General features: G+C 38.0%; 3 protein-coding genes across 3 annotated transcripts; all 3 read left to right on the forward strand.

The window, feature by feature from the left end:
- Positions 1-3922: 3922 nt before the first annotated feature.
- lrrc38a (leucine rich repeat containing 38a) lies at positions 3923-10374 on the forward strand. The gene is made up of 2 exons (XM_030770150.1): positions 3923-4550; positions 10127-10374. The coding sequence occupies exons 1-2, from the start codon at positions 3923-3925 to the stop codon at positions 10372-10374; spliced, it is 876 nt and encodes a 291-aa protein (XP_030626010.1).
- Positions 10375-15525: 5151 nt separating this feature from the next.
- sike1 (suppressor of IKBKE 1) lies at positions 15526-17698 on the forward strand. Its single transcript, XM_030768511.1, has 5 exons — positions 15526-15918; positions 16067-16172; positions 16332-16474; positions 16572-16685; positions 16924-17698. The coding sequence occupies exons 1-5, from the start codon at positions 15760-15762 to the stop codon at positions 17041-17043; spliced, it is 642 nt and encodes a 213-aa protein (XP_030624371.1). The 5' UTR covers positions 15526-15759; the 3' UTR covers positions 17044-17698.
- A 1719-nt stretch (positions 17699-19417) lies between these two features.
- On the forward strand, positions 19418-21364 carry micos10 (mitochondrial contact site and cristae organizing system subunit 10). Its single transcript, XM_030768512.1, has 4 exons — positions 19418-19548; positions 20189-20236; positions 20403-20512; positions 20684-21364. Exons 1-4 carry the CDS (start codon positions 19485-19487, stop codon positions 20690-20692), a joined length of 231 nt encoding a protein of 76 aa, XP_030624372.1. The 5' UTR covers positions 19418-19484; the 3' UTR covers positions 20693-21364.
- Positions 21365-22689: the final 1325 nt, after the last annotated feature.

Consider the following 22689-nt stretch of genomic DNA (forward strand, 5'->3'; position numbering starts at 1 on the left):
ATAAATACGGTACAGGATTGTTTTAGAGATTGTTCCGGTTTTCATTACCAAACACACTTTGTAGGAGCGATTGCGAGCTCTCATCCAGACTGAAGGAGCTAATAAACTGGTGCTGGCAGATGCTCTTACGGTCAGGTTAGACTGTTATTACTGCTGACTGGAGAGCAATTACTCTGCAATCCTCTCTCACATTCAGTCATTTCTTTGTCTGGCTAGTTTGAGCTCTAAAAGAAAATGTACCACCACACTGGATCAAAGCCTCTCATTCTTTGTCTGATGGTGTTTGGTTCAATTTAAATGTTACAAAGCAATGTTATCAAATTACAGATGTCATTACTAAGACAATTCACTTGCTTTGTCTTTTGTCGATCCAGAACAAAAAAAATAAAAAGATCATTGCATAGGGTTTCGAATCTTTGCTTTAAGAATTCTGTTTAATGTTTTTTTGTTTTTGTTATTGTTTTTTTCTCAGGGCGTTGGTAATTACATGCTCATTTACAAGTTGATTTTCCCATACGTTGTAATCTCCCCAGGCTCTATTACAGTATATTCATACCAGTGTATTTTCATAAATCATTAGAATATGACCCCAAAGCTGAGGGACAAATTGCTCTTCCTCTCTTCTGCTGTGCTGAGTCTGACTCTGCTGTGAAATAAAACTCTCTCTCTCTCTCTCTCTCTCTCTCTCTCTCTCTCTCTCACACACACACACACACACACACACACACACACATACAAACATACAGAGAGAGAGAGAGGGAGTACACACTACACTCCTCCAGCTGTTGTATCAGAGATTAGAAGGGGGGGGGGGGCTAGGGGATCTGGGGGTGCTGTGGCTAAAAGCCTGAATTTTGAACATCTGTTTTTTCTGCCTTTTCATGAAGAGAGCTGCCATTGTGTTAGCTAGCTCTTATATCTGGGTATGTCTACATCAGCCTTGGCACCCAGGATTACTCCAACAGTGATGCTCTCTTTATAGAACCACAGGTAGAAACTAATAATTAGTTAAGCACATTTTTAAATCATCTGTGTACAGTTCTGTAAAGTCATGCACACATGATAATCAGTGGATTTCATTCAGACCAGAATACACTGAGGAGAGGAACAGTGTCTCACTTATCATTGACTTTCCCATGTATGAAAAGACTTGAAAATATGTGGTTCCGAAGAAAGAATATAATTGTATCAGGAAGAGTACAACAGAAGAAGTTCTTGACACTTTTAAAGGGTTTTTAAAGGGTGTACAACAATGTAATCATTAAACCAAGTAAAAAATGTGGAAACAAAAATTTGGGGTAATGTCTGGACAATTAGATAAACTGTAGGCAACTGTTTTGGCATATTTTGGAGTATTTGTTGCATAATCAAATGTCATTGCACATTGTCCCCTAAATACATAAGAATACAATGCATCAGTATGAAGAATAGCCAGACAGATATTCAGATATTCAGATTTCAATTTATATACTGTATTTATTGTTTGTTTGTTATTTTAGGACATTAAGATATTTTGGTCAAATAATAAAAAAATTACCTCTGCATTGCACAGTGTTAACAGTTTTGTTTTCAGCCATGACGGGTAATGCTTCTCTCTCTCCTCCAAGATATTTGTGCGTTTTCCAGGGATTATTCCCTATGTCTTCCCTCCAGTCACTATCTCTACGTGTTAGCAGTGTATTTGTTGTTTGCCTGTCTGTTTGGGTAGATCATATGTCCACAGGGTGAGGAATGCACCTGGAATAAAACTGTTCCACTTTGTCCCAGTGCCATTGCTGACAGGTGCTTCTTTTAGGCTATGGCACTTTGTCCACACATTCACTCACACGCACACACACACACACACACACAGAGAGAGAGAGAGAGAGAGAGACAGAGAGAGATTCTCATGCACATATAAATACACAGAAAGGTTATCTCAGGTTTCTTTTCTTTATGAAGCCTCTGTGAAGAAGGATCTCGGGCAGTTGACCTTCATATTTCAACCTTGAGAGGTACCTCTGCTTGGCACATAGTGAGTGGCCAGAATCACACCTGCCAGTGCTTGACTTGCTGTGAGACAGCTGGCTTACTGTCTTGCATGTTTGTGACCCTTCTCAGGCGATTGGAAAGTAACACTGGCATTTTCCTCATGTTTTCTTTCCTGATGGTAACACCCTGTTTGCCGCAGCTGTCTGTCACCCACAGTGTCAAACACCATGCTACACTTGACATTTATCTTTTATTCATGTGCCAAGCTTTAATTGCAACTGGAAATCAGGTTTGGCTTTTCCCTCACAGCAGGCTGACCCACTGGGATGGTATCCTATATTTACTTCTTAACCTCTTGTGAAAAAAAACAACAACAACAACAGCAACAACAGCAACAACAACAACAACAACAGCAACAACAACAACAACAAAAAAAGAAAAACACTCTGTTTCAGTTCTGGTTATTTTTATCTAATCAAGAACTAGCACAAGAGATTTCAGTCAAAATGATTATTTTATTTTTTTCAATAATTACACTTACACTAAATTCAGTGTCCATTGCTGAGCGAGAATCAGAAATGGTTTTCTCATTTCCTTTATAAAAGGTTCTGTATAGTATTTCTTTTCAAAGTACTGTGTAATTTCATTGGTCAGTTATATTCTACTCTGGAGCATGTGCAAAGCAAGATTAAAGCTGTCTGTAGTCCCAGCGTGCATTCTGTTTCGGTGGAGATTTACAGCTTCACAAGAGCAGACATGAATTTCAAGCCTCTGTGGAATAGAAATAAACAACTGCGGAAAAAAACACAGAGAAGTGAATTCTGTCAAGAACACAAAATAAGGTAAGGTCAGTTTTCTCATTTTCATCTCAATGCTATTTTGTATCTTGTGGTTCACGTTCCATTTTAATAATATGCCAAAGGCTTTTTCAAATGCATATGAATTACAGGTTATTCCTTTACTTCTCCAGGGGTAAACAACTGCAATTGTACACAAGTAAATTGTGTGTTGTATATATGCGATTCTTAACATACACTGACCTTCCACAAGAGAGATTTATTCTCTGTGATAAGGCTGTCAACCATTTGCTCATCACATAACACTTCTGGGACATTTTGTGTCTAGACAGTGCTGTGCTAAATGTTCATCGCCATGGTAATGGAGCAGGAATATATTTCCGTATCCTGAGTCAACTGTCAGACAAAGAAACAGCGGGAGAAGGAAACTAACGTGACGGTCTGTGAACAGTACCCTCAGGACATCGCCTATTGCCAGGATCATACAAGCAACACAACGCCAGCCTCAGATCAGCTTGGTTTTAGCGAGCAAGCAAAGGATTTCCCCTCTCAGAGTCAGAGAGAGCTATATGAACCATGAAAAAGATACTCACAGGCTATGGGATTGAGTCAAAGATCAAGACATCCTCTGTCCATAACCTGACAATAGAGACTGTGGGTTAACCTAGCCAACCAACACCACTTATCACAACCCCCTACCCCTCCCATTGCCCTCAGCGCATCCCAGTCTCTGGTTCGCTCTTTTCTATTTACCTCTACACTAATCCTCCTTCTCTCTGTCTCTCTGTCTCTCTCTCTCTCTCTCTCTCTCATTCTCTTGCACGCTCTCTCTCTTTCTCTTACGATCACTGTTCCTCCTCCTCTTACTCTCTCAGAGCCAACGGGCTGCTACTTGATCCACAACGCCTGCTACATGATCTCTCGGAAAACAACGTTAAGTGTCTTGGTAGCTGTTCGAAGCCTTTTCAGATTGTAATCTAAGAGAAAAAAACATGCCTTTGAGAGGACATTGATTCTGTTTTTTCTTAATGCTCCCCCTCCCTTCTCCTAATCTCCTACCCTTGACCCTTTTCCCTGTCCCCCCTTCCTTTACCCCTCTCCAAATCACCCTACCTTAATCCCCCATTCTCCCCCTTGCCTCGTGCCCCTTGACAATGTTCTCATGTGTTCACTGGCTTCAGCCTTTCCTTGCCTTGCTCTCCTCTACCTTAATAACTTGGGGCTACAATTGCCCTTCCAGCTGTCTATGTCCAGACCATCATACCGTGGATTGTGCCGGACAAGGACTCACCCGTTTACCAGATTCCATTCCTCTTGACGTACGGAGGCTCCTTCTCTCTGACAACTGGATCCCCTGGATCCCTTCCGATTTCCTTGTTCTCTACAGCGATCTAGTCTACTTGGACCTAAGGAATAACAGCTTAACTAGACTGGAACCTGGGACCCTGAGTACCTCGTCCAGACTGGTCTATCTGGACTTGGGTAGCAACAACTTGACGGAGATCCCCTCTGGGACATTTGGGGAATCCCGGAGTCTAATTAAGCTACGCCTGGGCAACAACCCACATCTAAGCATGGTGGGTGAAGATGCTTTCTCTGGCCTCACTTCCCTTCGAGAGTTGGAGTTGGAAAGGAATGCTCTCTCTGGCTTAGATGTTGGGGTGTTGAATCAACTGCCTTCCTTGCGAGTGTTACGCCTAGAGGGGAACCCCTGGATTTGCAACTGTAATTTTGCCAAATTGTTTCTGTGGCTGATGGAAAATCGCCAGAAGCTTCCAAATGGTAAGCTGCTTAAACTTTTTTCTTTTTTTCAGTTCATGTTCATGTTAGGAGCAGCATGTATAATGTCAAACTGTTTCTATCATACATTACACAAATTTGAATCATTTACAGAAATATTTTTCCTGACCAATATCTCTGTATGTAGTATATTTCATCTCACCTCTATTTTACATATTCTTCTGTTTCCTAGTTGTTAGTTCATTTAATGCTGACAATACTTAGAATGTTCCGGTTCAGTGTTCCAGTATGTCATATGATTAAATGAGCTGGAAACACAGAATTTCTGGAAAATTTGTTTTATTTGCTCTTGAGAAGCTTTTAAGTCATTTGAGTGGTCTACTGCATCATTCTGAATTGTTAGGACATGCCTGACTCTAATTAGTATTTTAAATTCATTCTCTAGAGTATTTTGGAAGGTAATACTAATGACTTGGAATAACGCTACCCTATCCAGATGATATTTTAATAATGTATGAGAATATTTTGAGAGCTAGACAAAGAGGCAAGCCCTGCGGGTGATTGCAACAATATGTCCAAATTTTCTCGTATGTACAGTATTAATGAGGCTTATGTCTCGTTGTGAAAGTTTTCTGGTTTGATACTCATCCATTTATAATGCACTGTAACAAATTCTTTTACCATCCACATGTCAGTCTAATTAGAGGCGGCTGGTGAGAAACAAACAAGCCAAAATTTAAGGGACTCTCTGTAAAATCAGCAAGTGATATTTCATAGGTAAACAGAGTCACAGTTTTATTTTATTTTTTTTAATGTCAAAGGCATGCTTCAAAATCTTTACCTTCCACTCCTTTTACAACTCTCCCAAGACTTTCCCTACATGAAAAAATTGTAGGGACAAATTTGACAGAAATTTACAAGATAAAGTCTTTAGAAACTCTTTAAATTTTGTCACGCATGCTTCTCCTCCACTCTGCCTCCTGAATTTTTCCAAGGTCATCACATTAGAGTTTTATAATACAATTACTAATGAGATTATCACTGTGGCTGCATTTTGCATGAAAGTAAATGTAGTTATGCACTCTGATTGAACAGCAAGTTGAGGTGAGGTTGAGCATAGGGTGTCTGGATCATACAGGAAGTGTCCTCAGAGCACACGAGAAGACAGATCCAGCGTTCAGTGGAAAATCCATGGAAAGTGATATATGGAAAAAGTGATGAGGAACTGCTCAGAGTTTGTAGGATTTCATTTGCTAGGGCTGTGAATGAACACATTTATTTAGGCAACAATGCTATAATGCATCAAAATCAATACTGTAATGCTGATATTATTTTTTTCTTTTAAGTTTACATGAGAATTGCAATAAATGTGAGGGAAACATATTTATGTTTGATGTCAGAACACTCAACCTCCCTTTCTCTCAGTGACTGGATACTGGGAATTATTCAGGGAACATTCCAGACTAAAGTTTTTTAAAATTGCAGATCATTTTCTCCTCACAATTTGTCTAGTGGTGCAATTCACTTTTGAAATTAATTGTACTTAGAAAATGAGAATTTTCAGATATATTTTAATTAGATCAATTTTTAAGGTCAATTGTTTCCAAACTTATAAGGCATGGTAATTGTTTAATTTGTACTGAAAGTTATTCTATCTAATCTAAAACACAGCAACACAAAACACAGAGCACTCACAGCAGAGTCTCCACGTTATTACCGCCATTATCATTTTAGCACCGTCAGTACAAACAGTATTGAAACCGATCCCATTCACATGACATGAAAAGTCTATAGTGTAAGTTCATTATACAGTTCCTGTGTAAGTAATTTAAAGAGTGGTCAGTTTAAACTTTCAACACTATTGTCTTCCATGCTCTTGGGACAAGGATGAACACACACCATTCATAATTCAATGCGTCAGTGAAACTGATACTGGTTACAACACCCTTGTGACAGTGTTTAGATGGTTGCCACAGAGTATCAGGACCCTCACTCTCCCAAAGGCTAAACAAATGAAACTTCTACTGCTAGTGCTTTCTACAAATAAATCAGACAGACCGTTTGACAAACATGTATGTGACAAGTAAATGCACAACTCAGAGAACAAGCTAAAGAGGTCAGCAAACTTGTGCTAATCTTAACCAATATGACAACTTTGATTTATAGCACTTCTTCTTAACTAACGTGTGTAATTTGTTTAACACTTTTATCAATTGATCGACTGATTTGTTGTATGCTGGTTTTATTCTCATTTTTATCAACAGTATGTGGGTTTTCTATTTAACAAACAGGCAAAATATGGTCACATAGATTGTCATTGATGGAAACATAATTTAATGAACATAGCTATAAATTAAATATAAGACTAAATTCATTAAACGTAGTGTTAAATTTATAGCTATTACATTATTCCGCTTTGCTATTCTGCTGAATAATATAATATAATATAATATAATATAATATAATATAATATAATATAATATAATATAATATAATATAATATAATATAATATAATATAATATAATATAATATAACACATTATTCAAGAGGGAAAAAAACTCTCTGTTGCAACAAAATTCTGGTTTGGGTCATCTACAAAGGCACATAGCTATTGTGACATTTATTGCAGTCAGAGAGAGCAAGCATGTGTTTCTGCGATCTGTGAGTTGTGCTTTGTGCTTTGCTTTTTCCTCTCTGGTGGAAATCACTGTAACATTAGATGTGGTATGTTAAAAGACTAGATGTGCTTGTAGAGCTGGGAGCCTATCCACGTGACTAGAGCGACAAAGGAGGCTGAGGTCACTAAATCCATCGCATGTGGAAAAGCCCTTCTGGTCTGAGTGACTCACCCACACTTACTGCCACACGCACGCTTGATGATGATGTCAACTGACTTTTGCCAATGACAGTGCTGCAAACACAGAGTCCTCTTTCTATCATGGAAGAGAGAGCCCAGGGAAACCGCACAGTGCAGTGTTTATGCTGGCATTCCATTTGTCTTAGTGATATATTAGAGGCATATATACCGCATGTATACACACACACACACACACATATATACATAAATATATGTGTGTTTGTGTGTGTGTATACAGTATATATATGTATCCCTCCTTATACATAATAACGTGGCGGCATGGTAGTTCATTAAAAAAAAATTATATTTATATATTTATTTTATATTAAAATAAATAATAAAATAAATAAATAAAAAAAATAATAAAAAAAATTATGTCCATATGATAATATGATTTATATTATATTAATTTTTATTAATTATAATAATCATTGTAGCAACATTACAACTGTCCCATGTAATTTCCTTTGACCCAGTTCTTAAACATTTCGACATGAATACATATGTATGCCTCATATAAATAGTTCCTTAGAATGAAGCTTCTGATATCATGTAAACCTGTCTCCAGATGTTTTCATCAGGGTTTACTCAGGCATGGCAAAATTTTTGCTCTTGAAATATGATTAATCAGAGCAATGCAGTTGTACAGCTGTGCCTATCAATGTGACTATATGACGTGGACAATGTTCCTGGTTAAATCTGTCATCTGGAGTCTGATGACCATCGCTGGTAAAAGCAGATTAAATCCCTTTTCCATGAAATTCAAAACAGATAGCAAAGTGGAAAATTTGACAAATGAATATTTGCCTGGAAGAGAAAAAGCTAAATTGGAGAGGATCCCAACCCACGTCTTATCTTTCAGTTATGTAATAGCGGATGTTGAGGTAACAGGTGCTCCATGCTACAGTTACAGTGCATGTGACATTGCACATGGTTACACGTTGGTGTAAAGTGTAACATCCAACACCACATCTAACATCCGTTTAAAAAAAAATAAGACATACCGAAACAGCGTATTTAAGTACCTCTCGAAATACGCAATTACCCTCATTGAGGAGAACATGTATAAATGAATGGTAAATGTATTTATCTGTTTATGCACTTTGAAGCAGAGGTGATGAATTTTAAGCAAGATTTCAGAGCTTGTATTCAGGTGATACATTTAAGTCAAGCCTTTCCATGTATTTCACATAAATTACAATTTCACATAAATGAACAATTGTTGAGCGTTGGGGAACTGTTATTTAATAAGTAATTATTGCTATGTCTACAATAATCAATTCCCTTTTAAATTCTTTATGTGTGGCACATTTTGTGCCCTAGATAATTGATATCCACAAACTTTTGCATGCAAAAATCTCTCCAAGGGGAGAAGAACATCTTTTAAAGAACAGAAAAAATAAGCCATGGAAATCTTGTGAGGATCGAAATGTTCATGTCTGACTTAATGTGCTAGAACATTCTGTATGAATACACTTTATATTTAAATTGTAGATTACATGTCTGCCCCTGACCAGTTGCTTCTCCTCGCATTCTGCCAACACATAAAGCTACAGCTCAGTGCAATACTGTAATAAAAAAAATGTACAGTTAACACAAGTCAATAAAAAAAGCCTACGAATGAAACAAATACCATAATGCAGTGCAGTCAGTGTAGTGTGAAAGTTCATTGTTGGGTGCACCATCTGACTTAATAGTCAATCAATAGTTAGACCTTCTCCTATTCACCCAGCAGCCAAACAAAAATCAAACAAAAGTATCATTTAAGGGTTTTATTGAGAGAATTAAATTTATTGTGTCTTTGTTCTTGGATTCATGTTTTGAGAGATTCATCACCTTTACATTTCTGATTTTTAAACAGCAGAACTTCTCTATCAACAAAATAGACAATAGTCATGATCAATAAGACTGAGCGTAACCAAGTATAGTACAGTCATGTAATTTGTTAGACATGCTTATTTAATTTCTAAAGACTTGATTCTGTAAGAGATAAAAAAGTCCACGTCATGTCAGTGATCCATTTATATAAAAGACTGTTTCCCCTGTCATACTAATAGAAACCCACAGCACTGCACATTTTACATTTCTCCCTGGTGTATCACACCTGATTTATCTTGACAGGCAAATATAAAGCACTTGATCATCTAAAACAAGTGTGATAAAGCAAGGAGAGACCTCAAATACGCAGAGTTGTGTACCTCCGGGAACAGGATTGTGATACACTAATGTAAACCAGCACCCCCAGTGTATAGCACAGGTTGTATTGTCAGGTTACATAGTCAGTACATTCCAATTGTTACTTTTTTTGCTCATTAGTACACTTTTGTATCTTTCTCTAACTGCTGTACACCAATTTGTTTTTCATGATATTTAAATTTTATGTCGCTGACATTTTAAATGCTGATGTTTGTTACATAAGAGAGCACTGTTAAAATTAGAATTAAAGCAGTGTTCAGCGCAGTGCTGTTTTCAGCAAAGCAGTGTACAGTATCTTCCCTAACTGCCAACAAACTACACACAAATGAACAATGTCAGCATACTGCCTGCATCTACAGCCTCTGTGTCTACGTGCATCAGAGAGAATATAGTGTATACGCCTTAATTATCTATCAGTATAGCATCCAGACAGCTCTTGTTATCTCATCTCTTACCTCTTACTAAACTTGAGATATGAGAGACATTTTATAAGCTTACATTTTGTCTTCCACCCATAAACTATGCCTGTCTAAATCACTGACATTCTCCTCCTTTCTCCTACAGGACTGGAGGGCATGGAGTGCTCCCTCCCCGTGGACGGGAGACGGGTGTCATTGAGCATGTTATCTGAGGACAGTTTCAGAGAGTGCAGGGGGATGCTTACTCTCACGGACTATCTCATTGTCATTTTCTCCGGAATCTGCATTTCAGTAGCTGCCATCATAGCCAGCTTTTTCTTGGCCTCCACAATTCACTGTTTCCAGCGCTGGAGCAAAGCCAACCGGACAGACGAGGAAGAGGGGGATGACTGAGGAGAGCTTTCTGGTTGGTTACAGCTTTGGAGTCCCCTCCCACCCTTCTTCTGCCCATCAACTACCCATAGTGCACCTCATTTTGGACTTTCAGGAGGAGGACTGTAAGATGGAGTACTACGTTATGACAGAGAGAGTCCCCTTTGATCCCCTCTTTCAACAGGCTGGAAAGACGATCATCTCACACAAGGGAAAATACATTTCAAAGACTATGAATTATGCATGAATGAATCAACATGTTTGAGAGCTGTGATACTTGAATATTTGTTCCACACACTGAACCAAGCCTTAAGACTTAAAGCTGTTTGATAACTGCAGTACACAAACCTTTAGGAACAGGAGACCCCTTAATTTAGCCTGAGGCATTCACATGTGAATTTAAAAAAAAAACAAAAAAAAAAACATACTCCTGATACAACACGGCAAAGAACCAGGTCATAATTGCTCTATTTTATATATGCATTTGTGAGATTCATTGGAGAAATTCAATAGACTTTTTCTAATTTTGAGGTCTGACTTCACTGAATGATGGTGAGGTTTAATTACTTGCACTTTAAATGATAAACGACACGGCGTATCCAATGCCACTGAGCTGTACAGTACGTTTGTTAATCAGTCTAAGTTATACCAGTCACCAAAGAAATCATTTATACAGACAACTATTTTCTTACCTAGAACATATTTTGAGGGCAGCATGATTCAGTTTGACCTGTCTTAGACACTGACATGAACACATGTATATTTACATGTTATAACAAATTGGTTGCTGCTGCCTACTACATATGCAATTCAGACTTACAAACTCCCCAGAAGCAGATACAGATTTAATATACTTGCTGTTATTTCCATCAGATTACAGTGAAAATAAGGCTGTGGCAGGAAACCATGACTGTGACTGTGAATAGAAAGGGAATTGTTTGAGTTTGACAGAGATTTTTCTTTCTCACATTGGTCTTGTTACTGTCTTTCCTTTTTTACTTTGTGTAATGATAAATAAATGGCATTGCCATATTGATTTAAGATTCCACTTTTTGTCTCAAAAATGTGTTTTTCTTAACATCTGAACAGAGACAATTGAACAGGTGTCTGCAATACATATCAAAATGATCAAAAATTACCAAAACAAAAAATTCATTAATTTATCTTTGTAAGTCCTTACGTTCTGCAACATACTTTCCAAAACTAGTGGTTAGCTTTTTTTAAAAAAAAAAATTACAAATGTGACAAAATGTTGCAAAACATATATTTCCATGTGTATCCCCACAAATGTGCCTTATCATCTTTTGATACTTGTAATCTTTTAAAAGTTGCGTGCATCTGGCTATGACCATGGGTCCCTTTCTCACTCCACGTTGTTCCAAATACATCTATGGTAATTACTATCACTGCTGCTAATGACATAACAGAAATGATTGCTCAATTGTTAGTAATTTAAGGCTCATGTTAAGGGACATGTCTGGTACCATGTATCCAGCAAGGGGGCCTGTTATGTAATTTCCATCAGGGCTCAAGTTTCCCAAGACATGACTGACAATCAGAATCACTGTAAGGCTGAGAGGAGCACACATTTTCCACTTAATGTTAATTGTATGTCTCCTGGTGCTTTTCTCCAGAAGAATCCACCATGATGGAGGAGAGGAGGATTCGTGCAACAATTAACCACAAAATAACAAGTTTCTTAAAATGAATTTATTTAAGCTGTTTTATTTACAACTGACTTTTACACAGTGATGGTATAGAATTGCACAGCATTGCAGTGTCAGTCCTGTGTCCCTGAATGGCAAAATGATATAAGTACAATGGAGCAATTTCAATTTTCAATTACATGTACAAAATTATTCATTAACGTCTTAGTCATTACTATTACTCTGTTAACACTTCATCCAATACGTATAAAGTCATACCGAATGTGTTGACGATGAGTATTTTGGTGAGTGAATATTGCGTTGTCTAAATTGTACTAAAAACTACCACTTGCACCCTCTGGGCATGGAGAGGCAACCAAATAAATAAACATTCAGTAGAGTGTGCTCTCCGTGTGCACTCCTCATGCAGACACCACCCAGATGAACAAGGTAAAATCATTATTTCTTTGTTTTGTTTCCTCGTCCTCTGTGAACAAAGTAGGAAAAGACAGACAAAAAAACTGGGATTTGGATTCTCCAGCATCCACTGAATCCATGTTGTCGTCATGGTTACATGGCTATGGGCCAGATCTGTTAAAAGCAGAGAAAGCGTGTGAGTTACAGAGGCTTACAGATTTGTCATTTCAGTGTCCTTGTCTCTTTGTCTCTGTCACTTTCTTTCTGCATTGTTTTGTTATTTATCATGTTCGTTCTTTAAAGTCTTTGTCTGTCTCTCAGCGGCTCTTTCTAAAGCATTCATATGAGTCTTGGGAACAAAGATCAACTATTAGGAAAAAAATATTTGTCAGATAAATTACATCGTTTCAGTCAGCTTAATGGTGAAATGTACACATTTACAAAGGTAGCAGCAAAGATAATGATGTCTGGAAATACCATATGATTAAGATTTGCTCTGTTATTTACAGGTTTTCTTTTTTCAATATGATAAATGTGAAATATTTTCAAGTTTCAGTGAATGCATAAAAAGATTTGAACATTTTTCATATGTATAAAGCCTGTGACTTTTATTCTAACATTACCAAATAATAGACCATTTTCAGCATTTAACAAATATGTGACACATATTACCAACATTAAATAACACAAGGAAAATATCTGAACTGTAATGAATGTGTTAAACATTTTAGAAATGAATGTCACAAATGTTTGAAAAGCCTCCTCACATTTAACAAATATTTTCAAATCGGATGAATGTCATATTTTCTTTTCAACACTTGAACATTTGTTGAACATTTTGTGAAATGTGGAAAAAGAAAAAGGAACGTGGAAATTGAAATTCAGGTTAATGGTATTCGGTGTTTGAGTGAGCACTAAGCCACCTATCACAGCCAACCCAGATGGACTTCAGCCAGAGTCAGACTCAATATAGAACTCATGGCATCGATCCCTCTGTATCTATCTCATTATCAAATCATGGGCAAGGGCCTCACGGGGAAACCAAGATCCCTGAGAACCAAATCAGTGTGAGTCAACTTCCTGGGGTTTTCTTCTGTTTCGTCAACTAATGCTCCTTAGATTACTCCATAGGGTGTGATTACCACAGGTAATGAAACATCATATTGCCAGTGATTTGCAGTATTAGACACAAATTAATATGCTGGCAATCTATGTAGATTCACTGAATGTAAATGAGTGGCAAAATCAGGTTTGCCTGAGTTAAATATAAATAAGTGCTCGGTGAGATGAAAACCAAACAAAGCTTTGTGAGAAGGTGATACAACCACTTTCCAATACAGAATTAACCTTTAAAATCTGAAATGTCATGGAAAAATACACAAAAGTAGGAGCTGCTGGAAGAGAATGGATACAGGATTTACAATAGTATTTGAAAGCCCTGCCTCAAAAGAGAGAGAGAGAGAGAGAGAGAGAGAGAGAGTGGTGTCCAGATGTGAAAGTCTACAGGGCTATGAGCTGAAACAGATGGCCCTGTACACCACTGGGGTCATGCTTTGGATTATGTTATGTGGTGGCACACGACCAGCCGGGGGGGTGGGGGGGTGGGTCCACATCTGCTGGGATTATTGTTATTTCATGTATTCCACAGAAGAATGGGGAAATTTCACTCACAAGATTGCGATTGAGGCAGATATGTGATGTCTGCTAGTTGCTGATATGCATGTATGATTGGTGTGGAGGGAGCAGGCAGCTTTTGCACATTCTGCTAGACTGGATGAGGTCTGAGGATTACATTGTGGGGACTGGCTGGATTACTCTGCTCAGTGCATTTTAGCAGATCTGATGAACACATGGGATCAGTCCAGTAATTAGAAATATATGGGGTTTACCGCATAGCGTAGCTATGAACTTGAGACATTTGAGAATGTTGACAGTTTTTTGAATGCAAAATTGTGTTTATTTACAGGGATTTAATGGTAGCAGAGTAAACTTCTTTGGTTTTTCTAATCTAAAATATATAAAATACATATTTATTTAACCTTGAGTAAATTTATCTTCCTCTTAACAGACAAGCATCTCCCGGCCTCTGCCTGTCCTCTTTGGCTGCTGCTAATGTCAGCTAAGGTTACCAGTCATTGCAGTTTAATATCAGGTGTTTGCATCCGCTTACCAGCATAACAATCCTTCGGTGGTAATCAGTCACAAACATATATTCTTTTCATCATATTCATAATTGTATGTCCTAGATGACATTACTAAATACACCTTGGTGTGTATCTAACATATTCAGTTGTGTTTAACACCACGAATGACTTGTTCTCAATGACACAGCAAGGGAGGACAAATACTGCAGTGTGGACATTATCCGCAGGCACAAAGTATAATTATAGTTCACTATAATGACACTTCACAATTTCTGGAGCGCGCGTCTAATGGTAGGAACAACTGTGCCCTCGTGCGTGCGATGCTAGAACTGCTGAGGCGACACACCATTAACCACGTTGATTAAAATTCGGGGGCAATTTGTGTTTATCCATTTAGCAAAACAGTCGAACAACTGTATGAGAAATGGGTAATTTTTTTGTTGTGACTGCTACTTTATTTGATCATGGTCCCATTCTCTAAAAACCTAATCAGGTTAATTAGAATCTTTTCTGCTGCTGCAGTAGTAATTACATTATTCTTTCATAGACTCAGCTGTATTCACACACTATATTACACGCCCGTACGTTCTGTTTTAACCAGGTGTACCAATTACTTTTAATTAAAAGCCTTGATGGACACGGTTTTGTGAACCTACCAACAACATTTACAATTTCCAGAATTTCCAAGAACTTGTCAAAGCAACAAACCTTCAAAATTAAAGTCAATGGCGAGTAACGACTTGGGAGAGAGAGAGAGAGAGAGAGAGAGAGCGCGTGTATGTTTAAAACTTTTATTCTAGAATAAATTTTTGTTTCGGCGGCCATCTTAGAAAAGGATTACCGTTGCTGACTTCATGTGTATTTTAATACCTAAAAAAGCATACAACTCGAACAGGTCAGGTAAATCACCTCAAGTTATTTGTATTATCACTGCATTATTAAAATACATTAAAGATTTTATTTTGGCCGGTATGTAGCCTGGCATAAATTTTAAGTACATTTCATGAATAGTCAATAACATTATACTGTCCATTGATCGCCACTTGTTTGGCAGTTGAATTTCTTCTCAGTTCACTTGCTAGCTGGAAATAGTTGACTAGCTAGCTTGCACCTCGCGAAGTTTGCGAGCTTATCTCCGATTTTTCCGCTTTGACCGAGCGAATATACCAATCTCAGTGCGAGTGTAAACGGATATAACGATGGCATGCACCTTAGAAAAGGTCCTCAGTGATGCTCGCACTTTGTTAGAACGACTCAAAGAGCACGATACGGCAGCCGAGAGCTTAATAGAGCAGTCAGGAGCGCTAAGCCAGAGGGTCCACGGTATGAAGGAAGTGGGGAATGCGCTACCGGATAAGGTAAATTCTGATTGTGCAGATTAATGGCATTTTCTCATATGTCCTTGGTCATTTTCTGGTTTGATTACTGAGTTTATAGAACGATGGATATGGAGGAAGTGAACCAGCCTATTCTGGAAATGTCTAACGAACTTTGTCGTGGTTGTAGTACGTGGAGGAAAGCACAGAGTTTCAGGAGCTATCGAAATACAAGCCCCACGTCTTGCTGACCCAAGAAAACACCCAAATCAAGGAGCTACAACAAGAGAACAGAGGCAAGACTTTTTGGCAAAATAGTTTTTATTTATAGGGTAATCAGTCATTTTCACTTATATTGTATTGTAAACTAGAGTTAATTCCACAGTTATCAAAACATACACTTGATCTTTGACAGTTACAGAGTTCCTCTGCCCTCCTCTCCTTTGTTTACACAGAGCTTTGGCTGTCTCTGGAGGAACATCAATATGCACTGGAGTTGATTATGGGTCGATACCGTAAGCATATGCTACAGCTGATGATGGGGAAGAAAGAGCTTGATACCAAGCCTGTACTAAGCCTCCATGAAGACCATGCCAAGGTCCACACTCTTTATCCTGCGTAATAGTGAGAGCTCTACTGTTTAGCTTCAAAACTCAAGTAAAAAGCTCTGAGAGTCTCAGTTCTCTCTTTCTCAGGAGGTGCAGAGTCAGCTGGAGCGGATATGTGAGATGGGCCAGGTGATGCGTAAAGCTGTACAGGTGGATGACCAGCACTATTGCTCTGTGCAAGAGAGATTAGCCCAACTGGAGGTAACTACACTTATAGTATTAACCAGCTGAATCATGAAAACATGAGGGAAAGGGGAAAACATACTTTATTGTCTAATGTCAATGTATGGTATAGCTTTAGTTCTTTGTCCAATCAGTCATCACTAGCTTGTATTTTGGCATAATCAAAGTTAATATTTTCTGTATTTTGTGACTTTTCTTCCATATTGGTGGGGTTCTACACTAGTCAAGCTCATGCCACATTTTCTTATTACTGCAGATTGAAAATAAAGAATTACGAGATCTCCTGTCAATCAGCAAGAGTTCTTTAAGGCCACAAAGAGAAGAGGGATGCCAACCAGACACAGAACTTGCAGCTAAACCTTCTGAAAACCAATGAGAGGGTGGAAAGAGAGGAAATGCGAAGGAGAGATGGGAATCCCTTGCTCCTATTGGCCGAAGTGCCAGGCAATACACATTTTACCATCTCAGGTCTCCTATTTTAAGCCATTCACTTTTTTTTTCTTTATTCATGATTTGTCAATCCTCTTTTCTAACCCATTGCAGCAGGATTTAACATCCTGTTAACTAATGATGCACTTTTTCTTTGCAAAGTGATCAAATAATAAATCTTGTTTTCTCAGGAAAAAACATATCACCTCTTAGATATTATTTAATAACACATTAGATAAACAGCCCCAGGCAGATTGGTATATAGGCTAAAATGGCTTTGGTCTTTGACAGTCTCTTTGCCTTGAGAGTTTTCATGGCCCCCTTCATATGTACCTGTAAAGTATTTGAAAGTGAGTTTGAATATAATCGTTTTACTTAGACACATAAAAATACTGTAACTGATTTTTTTTTTAATGTAGTCTCACTCTTAAAAGGCCTGTGACCACTGCTAGTCTGAATGATCAGTTTTACATTAGTCTTATTTTATTCTGACAAAGCAGATTCGTGGTATGTGTATTGTGTTGTTGGTGTTTGTCTGTGTGTAAAAATGATGTTTAAGGCATTTGTTTATCACACTTTTCTCTGTCTATAAATGAGATGATATTTCCATGCAAATATAATATGATGTGTAGTGAAATCCACATAGCCTTACATGAGAAGCAGTGTAATTTTGAGGAGTATCTATTTTTTATTACTTAACGATATATTATTGTTATTTCAGGAAAGCACTCATTACCACATGTGTCTTTTAGCTGTATATGAGGTGTCTATCAGAATAATAATAATGGGTCATTGAGAGACTAAAATGAGGAGTCTAACCTTAACTGGTGCAAGATGATGATGTCACAACACTCATTGCACTTCAGAAAATACAAGGTACAAAAGAAATGAAGAATCATGGTTTTACATCGGATTTTTTCACAATCTAATTTTAAGATTAAAACTGAGATATATGGCACACACTGCAAAAAATGCTAATGTAACATCATGGAAATAAATCTAAATCTAGCTAAGAACTGTTCTGTGGATGAAGGAAATACCAATATGATATTTTGAGCAACTGGTTACTTTCCACATGAATTCATCCTACCTGATATGGTGATCGAAAAGAAATATTTTGCTTGTGTAAAACTGATCAGAAGAAAAGACAGGTCCAGCTACACCAGAGCAACAAAATCCAGCAAATTTAGATGAACAATGGAGTATGAAATGGAGTAAACCTAAAGTAGTGGGCTGGGGATGAAGTCAAGGTATCACTCAAAGAAACATGAGCAGTAACTCCTAAAGCGTGTGTGTGTGTTTGGTTTTAAAATCCAACTCTTCAATATCTTTTCTGTTGATCTGCAGCCAGACACCTGAACCATTGTGGTTAAAAGTGGGATAAGACAGGGTTTGGGGGCTCTGTTGTCCATGTGTGTTGAAGAAGGGGTGTTCTCACACTCACCACAAGAAGGGCAGTTATTTGACCACTGAAGAAATAAATGCTATAGCTATGTTCACAGCATCCAAATCTATGTCACTTACTGAGACAGAGCAAAGCAGAGGTCAAACCTCAAACATAAAACATCTACTAAAAGTGAGATGGCAGAAAGGACTGTCAGTCAGCAGCGGTTGAATCTGTAGATCTGTAGAGATGTTAAGAATAGCTAAGGGAAAAGGAGGACTGAACAACTGTATATGGACAGGCTCACAAAATGTATGACACAACAGGGTAGACATAATACTGTATTTTCTGAAACACAAAACCTTAAATGTATGAGCCATGTTAATGAAATGAGTTACATAATCTACACTGAATAATTCAGTGTGTATCGGTCGTCCTCAATCACTGATTAATGATAACTGATGTTGACCAGCCACCATCCACAAACACCACAAAACATTTACAATATTAAACACTCATTGAGCTGGGGGCTGTACTATTAAGCGAGGTAGCTGGCTTATCCAGGTAGCTTCTGGTTAAGTTAAGAGTAAATAGTAAACCTCCTAATAAGAGTATGGCTTTGTTTTGCAAGGAGAATGAAGCCATAGGGCTCTTCTAATAGGAGGTTTACTACTTTGAGTTAACCAGAGGCTACTTGGATAAGCCAGTTACCTCGCTTCGTAGTACAGCCCTCACAAAAAAGATAAGTACTGCAATTTCTGTTTAGTAAATATTTGGACTATTTTCGCGACTTTCTAAAGTTGTAAGAATGGCATTTACGAAATCCATTGAATTACCGTCACATTTTGAAGTAAATCGCCATGTTTAGCCCGTACAGCAGGTGGCAGCACTGTGGTTTAATAACTAAATTTCACTCCGGTAACCATTGACGAGAAAATGATGTCAACTTAGCCACCGAATGCAAAGTCAAGTGGATTCAGTCATTTATTGTTGTGTTTGCCAAAATGTCTGAAAAAGAACTTGGACAGAAATTGGATCGCTGCCTTGCGGACTGTGCTGTCAAAATCGGTAATTAATTTATGATGCCGTAGGAATGCCGATGATTTATTTAAGACAGTATTAAAAACTGTAACGACCTAGCCCGAATTGCTAGCTTAGCATAGTTCACTTCGCAGCTAACGTTGGCTAACAAGCTACGCCCAAGTAAGGGCAAGCAGGTCATAGATGCCTTTGAAATAACTTATTTTTAGCGTCTTTCGCGCAGAACTGTTTTAAATATCAGGATTCAGACTGCTGAACATTTCATACATGTGCACTTGAAGCAATGCACCTCTTGAAGTCTAGTCATGCATTACAAGCATACTTCAAGCTGCGCATGTGCTGATTTATTGGTCTCATGAGGACAGGCTCTTAAATAAGGTCGGGAAAGTCAGGTTTGTGGTAATGTGTCCTTCTGCTGTTTTTATACCTATGGCTCAATATATAGTTTAGTGTAGTCCTAACTTCGTGTGCCATCGTTCTGACAACTTTCTCAGTGGGGTAGCTAATGTTTAAAATAAAATAACTATTTTTAGTCTATGTGAATGGGAGAGAGAGAGAGAGAGAGAGAGAGAGAGAGAGAGAGAGAGAGAGAGAGGCAGTAGTGGTAGTAACTGAGCATTTACGTAGATGCCGTTTTTTACTATTTTTTCCCACTTCTTCAACACAGGTGCTGGTCTTGGTTTAGGTATTGTTTTCTCCGTCGTCTTCTTCAAACGTAAGTAATCACTAACATTCCAATTTTCTATTTTCATCTAAACTGATCAGTACAGGGTAGACAGCTCTAATTGGGGCACTACATGTAGTGTTATTCAGAGATGACAGTGTATATGACTGCGTTTAAATTTAAGCAAAAATACAAGCCCCGGTGACTCTTTCCACAGGTCGGACGTTGCCAATTGCTTTTGGCACAGGAGCAGGTCTTGGCATGGCATATTCAAACTGCCAAAATGACTTGAGATCACCATATCTACTGCACAGTAACACTATCAAGGTCAGGCCATATGAATCAAATGCTGTTAAAATCCTCAACAAATCAACTTGGAAACAAAATGCAGTTTTACACTAAGTCTGAAAAAGTCCAGGATTTAAACATTCATTGAACTGGACAATTGATTGTAAAAGGTAAATAATGACTATTTTTGCCCCTTCTCTATCCCTACAGGAACAGTAGTGCTAGTGATGGATATTCTTCATCGGTTGTTCAGCTGTTTGCGGTTCGACAGTGCGGGCGGGTGTCTCTCTATGGGCTGGCGCCCTCCCAGTATCATTTCCATGTGCCTCAACAAGATAACCTTTTATTTAATAAAATGTTGAAAAAGAAATTTGTTAATTCTCATTTAATGACCATATGGTGGTCAGCATCCCATTAAAATTACACGGTGATAATATGACAGATATTTTCTGTGGTGGTTTCTTAGTACATTGCTTTGCTGAAAAATTGCTGCAAGTACACTATGGCAATAGAAGGGTTAACGGGCATTTTTGGCGGAGGACCAAGACAGTACCATGCCAAATACATGGTTCTGCCCGAATGTTGTGGACAAATTCTGTTCAACATGAACCCCCTCTGCTTTTAAGTAGAGTTATGTTGAGCACCTCTCCTCTTTTGTTTGAGAGAGGTAGAGAAAGATGGGGATTGGTTCATTCGTTCATTTAATTGCTCTGAGTTTCTTTTTTTTTCCTCAGTGGAGTAGAAGAGTGACTGCAGCTGAATAAAACAGAATAAAACATATGAACGCTTTTTGTAAATACTGGTGATGTTCAGTGATTGTTACAGTTTTCATAATTAATATAGAGAGAAAAATCACAAGCATGCCTACAGTGCTGAATGGTACTGTACAATATACGGGATGGAATACACACACAGTACATATGAACTGCATGTTTTCTTAAGTACTGTTATATTTTTCACTTAAAAGCACCTTGTATTCAGGAACTGACTGTGGGATTAAGAGTCCCTCGACTTATATATATATCACTTACTTAAAAATGATTATTGACGAAAATGCTTTATTATTTTGTTCAGAACTTTTCATTTGTCCCTCAAATGATTTTTAGCTTTTAGTACTGAAAGATGTAAGAAGCAATAAGTGTGGTAGAAAAATAAAACAGTCATTTAAAATAAATATCAATTTTGAACAACAATGAAAGCATGTGACAAAAAAAGGTAACCTCTGAGAGGATGAGTGCATTTTTACCAAAGTTCATGCAGCTGGCTTCCCTTGAAACGAAATCATATGATCAATTTTATATATTGCTGGTAAATTGGATTGAATGAGATGTATTTGGCCATGTGAACTGATGTGAACTGGCTCACCCTGATCAATCTGTGTGTGATACATATTATATGTAACATATACAAAATATTCACCACCATTTGTAATACTGTCTTCTTCTTCTTCTTTTTTTTTTTTTACATCAGTCCTGTTTTAAGTAGATAGTTTCCCACAATTTAGTCCAAATGAGCTTTGCCTGTGAATGTGCACAGTCGTGCATTAAGAGTAAAATGCTCAGACACGCTCTGTCCCCAGCAGTAGGGCTTTGAGCTTCGAAGCACGCTGGAGTGGAGGACACAGGGATTAAGCGGACTGGGGAGCCGACAGGAAAGACATGCAAATACTAATACCTGTAGAGCACTTCTAGACAGAATTACTTAAAGCCATAAGATATGCATTTTAACAGTAAAGCTCAAGAATCAGAATAAACATTCATGAGCATGTTTACGTAAAAGAGAAATGAGAACATGACATAAAAACACAGTAGACACAGCAAGAAAACATAAGACATGATGTTTCACGACTGAGAACATCCGACGCTACTCATCCTATTTTAGTTCTCTCTCTCTCTCTCTCTCACACACACACACACATACACACTGAAGCCCACCTCTCAGTTGCCCTCCCCCAGAGAGTGTCATCATGACACGCAGCTTTGAAATACACTGACAGGCACAGAACTGCTCATACTGGTGCTAAGCTTGGTAGAAGTCGGACTATTGACAGCATGCTATGGCATTTAAGAGCTTCATTTGCCTGTGAGATCCAGTGGACTGATAGCAACTGAAAAATCATGTCAGAGATATCAGTTAGAGGAAAATGATCTACAGTGCTAACCTTGCCAGAAGAAAGGTGAGAGGATTACAAGAAAGGAGTTCCTTTAATGTTTTCA

Source organism: Chanos chanos, chromosome 3 (genome assembly GCF_902362185.1).
Source record: "Chanos chanos chromosome 3, fChaCha1.1, whole genome shotgun sequence".
NCBI classification, from domain to species: domain Eukaryota; kingdom Metazoa; phylum Chordata; class Actinopteri; order Gonorynchiformes; family Chanidae; genus Chanos; species Chanos chanos.

What these genes read in the sequence shown, in the direction of transcription:
- lrrc38a (XM_030770150.1), top strand. Translation starts at nt 3,923, where the DNA reads ATGTTCTCATGTGTTCACTGGCTTCAGCCTTTCCTTGCCTTGCTCTCC. An exon ending in TCGCCAGAAGCTTCCAAATG is followed by an intron (nt 4,551 to 10,126) that starts GTAAGCTGCTTA and finishes TTTCTCCTACAG; the next exon opens with GACTGGAGGGCATGGAGTGC.
- sike1 (XM_030768511.1), top strand. Translation starts at nt 15,760, where the DNA reads ATGGCATGCACCTTAGAAAAGGTCCTCAGTGATGCTCGCACTTTGTTA. An exon ending in GCTACAACAAGAGAACAGAG is followed by an intron (nt 16,173 to 16,331) that starts GCAAGACTTTTT and finishes TTGTTTACACAG; the next exon opens with AGCTTTGGCTGTCTCTGGAG. An exon ending in TCCATGAAGACCATGCCAAG is followed by an intron (nt 16,475 to 16,571) that starts GTCCACACTCTT and finishes TCTCTTTCTCAG; the next exon opens with GAGGTGCAGAGTCAGCTGGA.
- micos10 (XM_030768512.1), top strand. Translation starts at nt 19,485, where the DNA reads ATGTCTGAAAAAGAACTTGGACAGAAATTGGATCGCTGCCTTGCGGAC. An exon ending in GGACTGTGCTGTCAAAATCG is followed by an intron (nt 19,549 to 20,188) that starts GTAATTAATTTA and finishes TCTTCAACACAG; the next exon opens with GTGCTGGTCTTGGTTTAGGT. An exon ending in CTCCGTCGTCTTCTTCAAAC is followed by an intron (nt 20,237 to 20,402) that starts GTAAGTAATCAC and finishes CTCTTTCCACAG; the next exon opens with GTCGGACGTTGCCAATTGCT.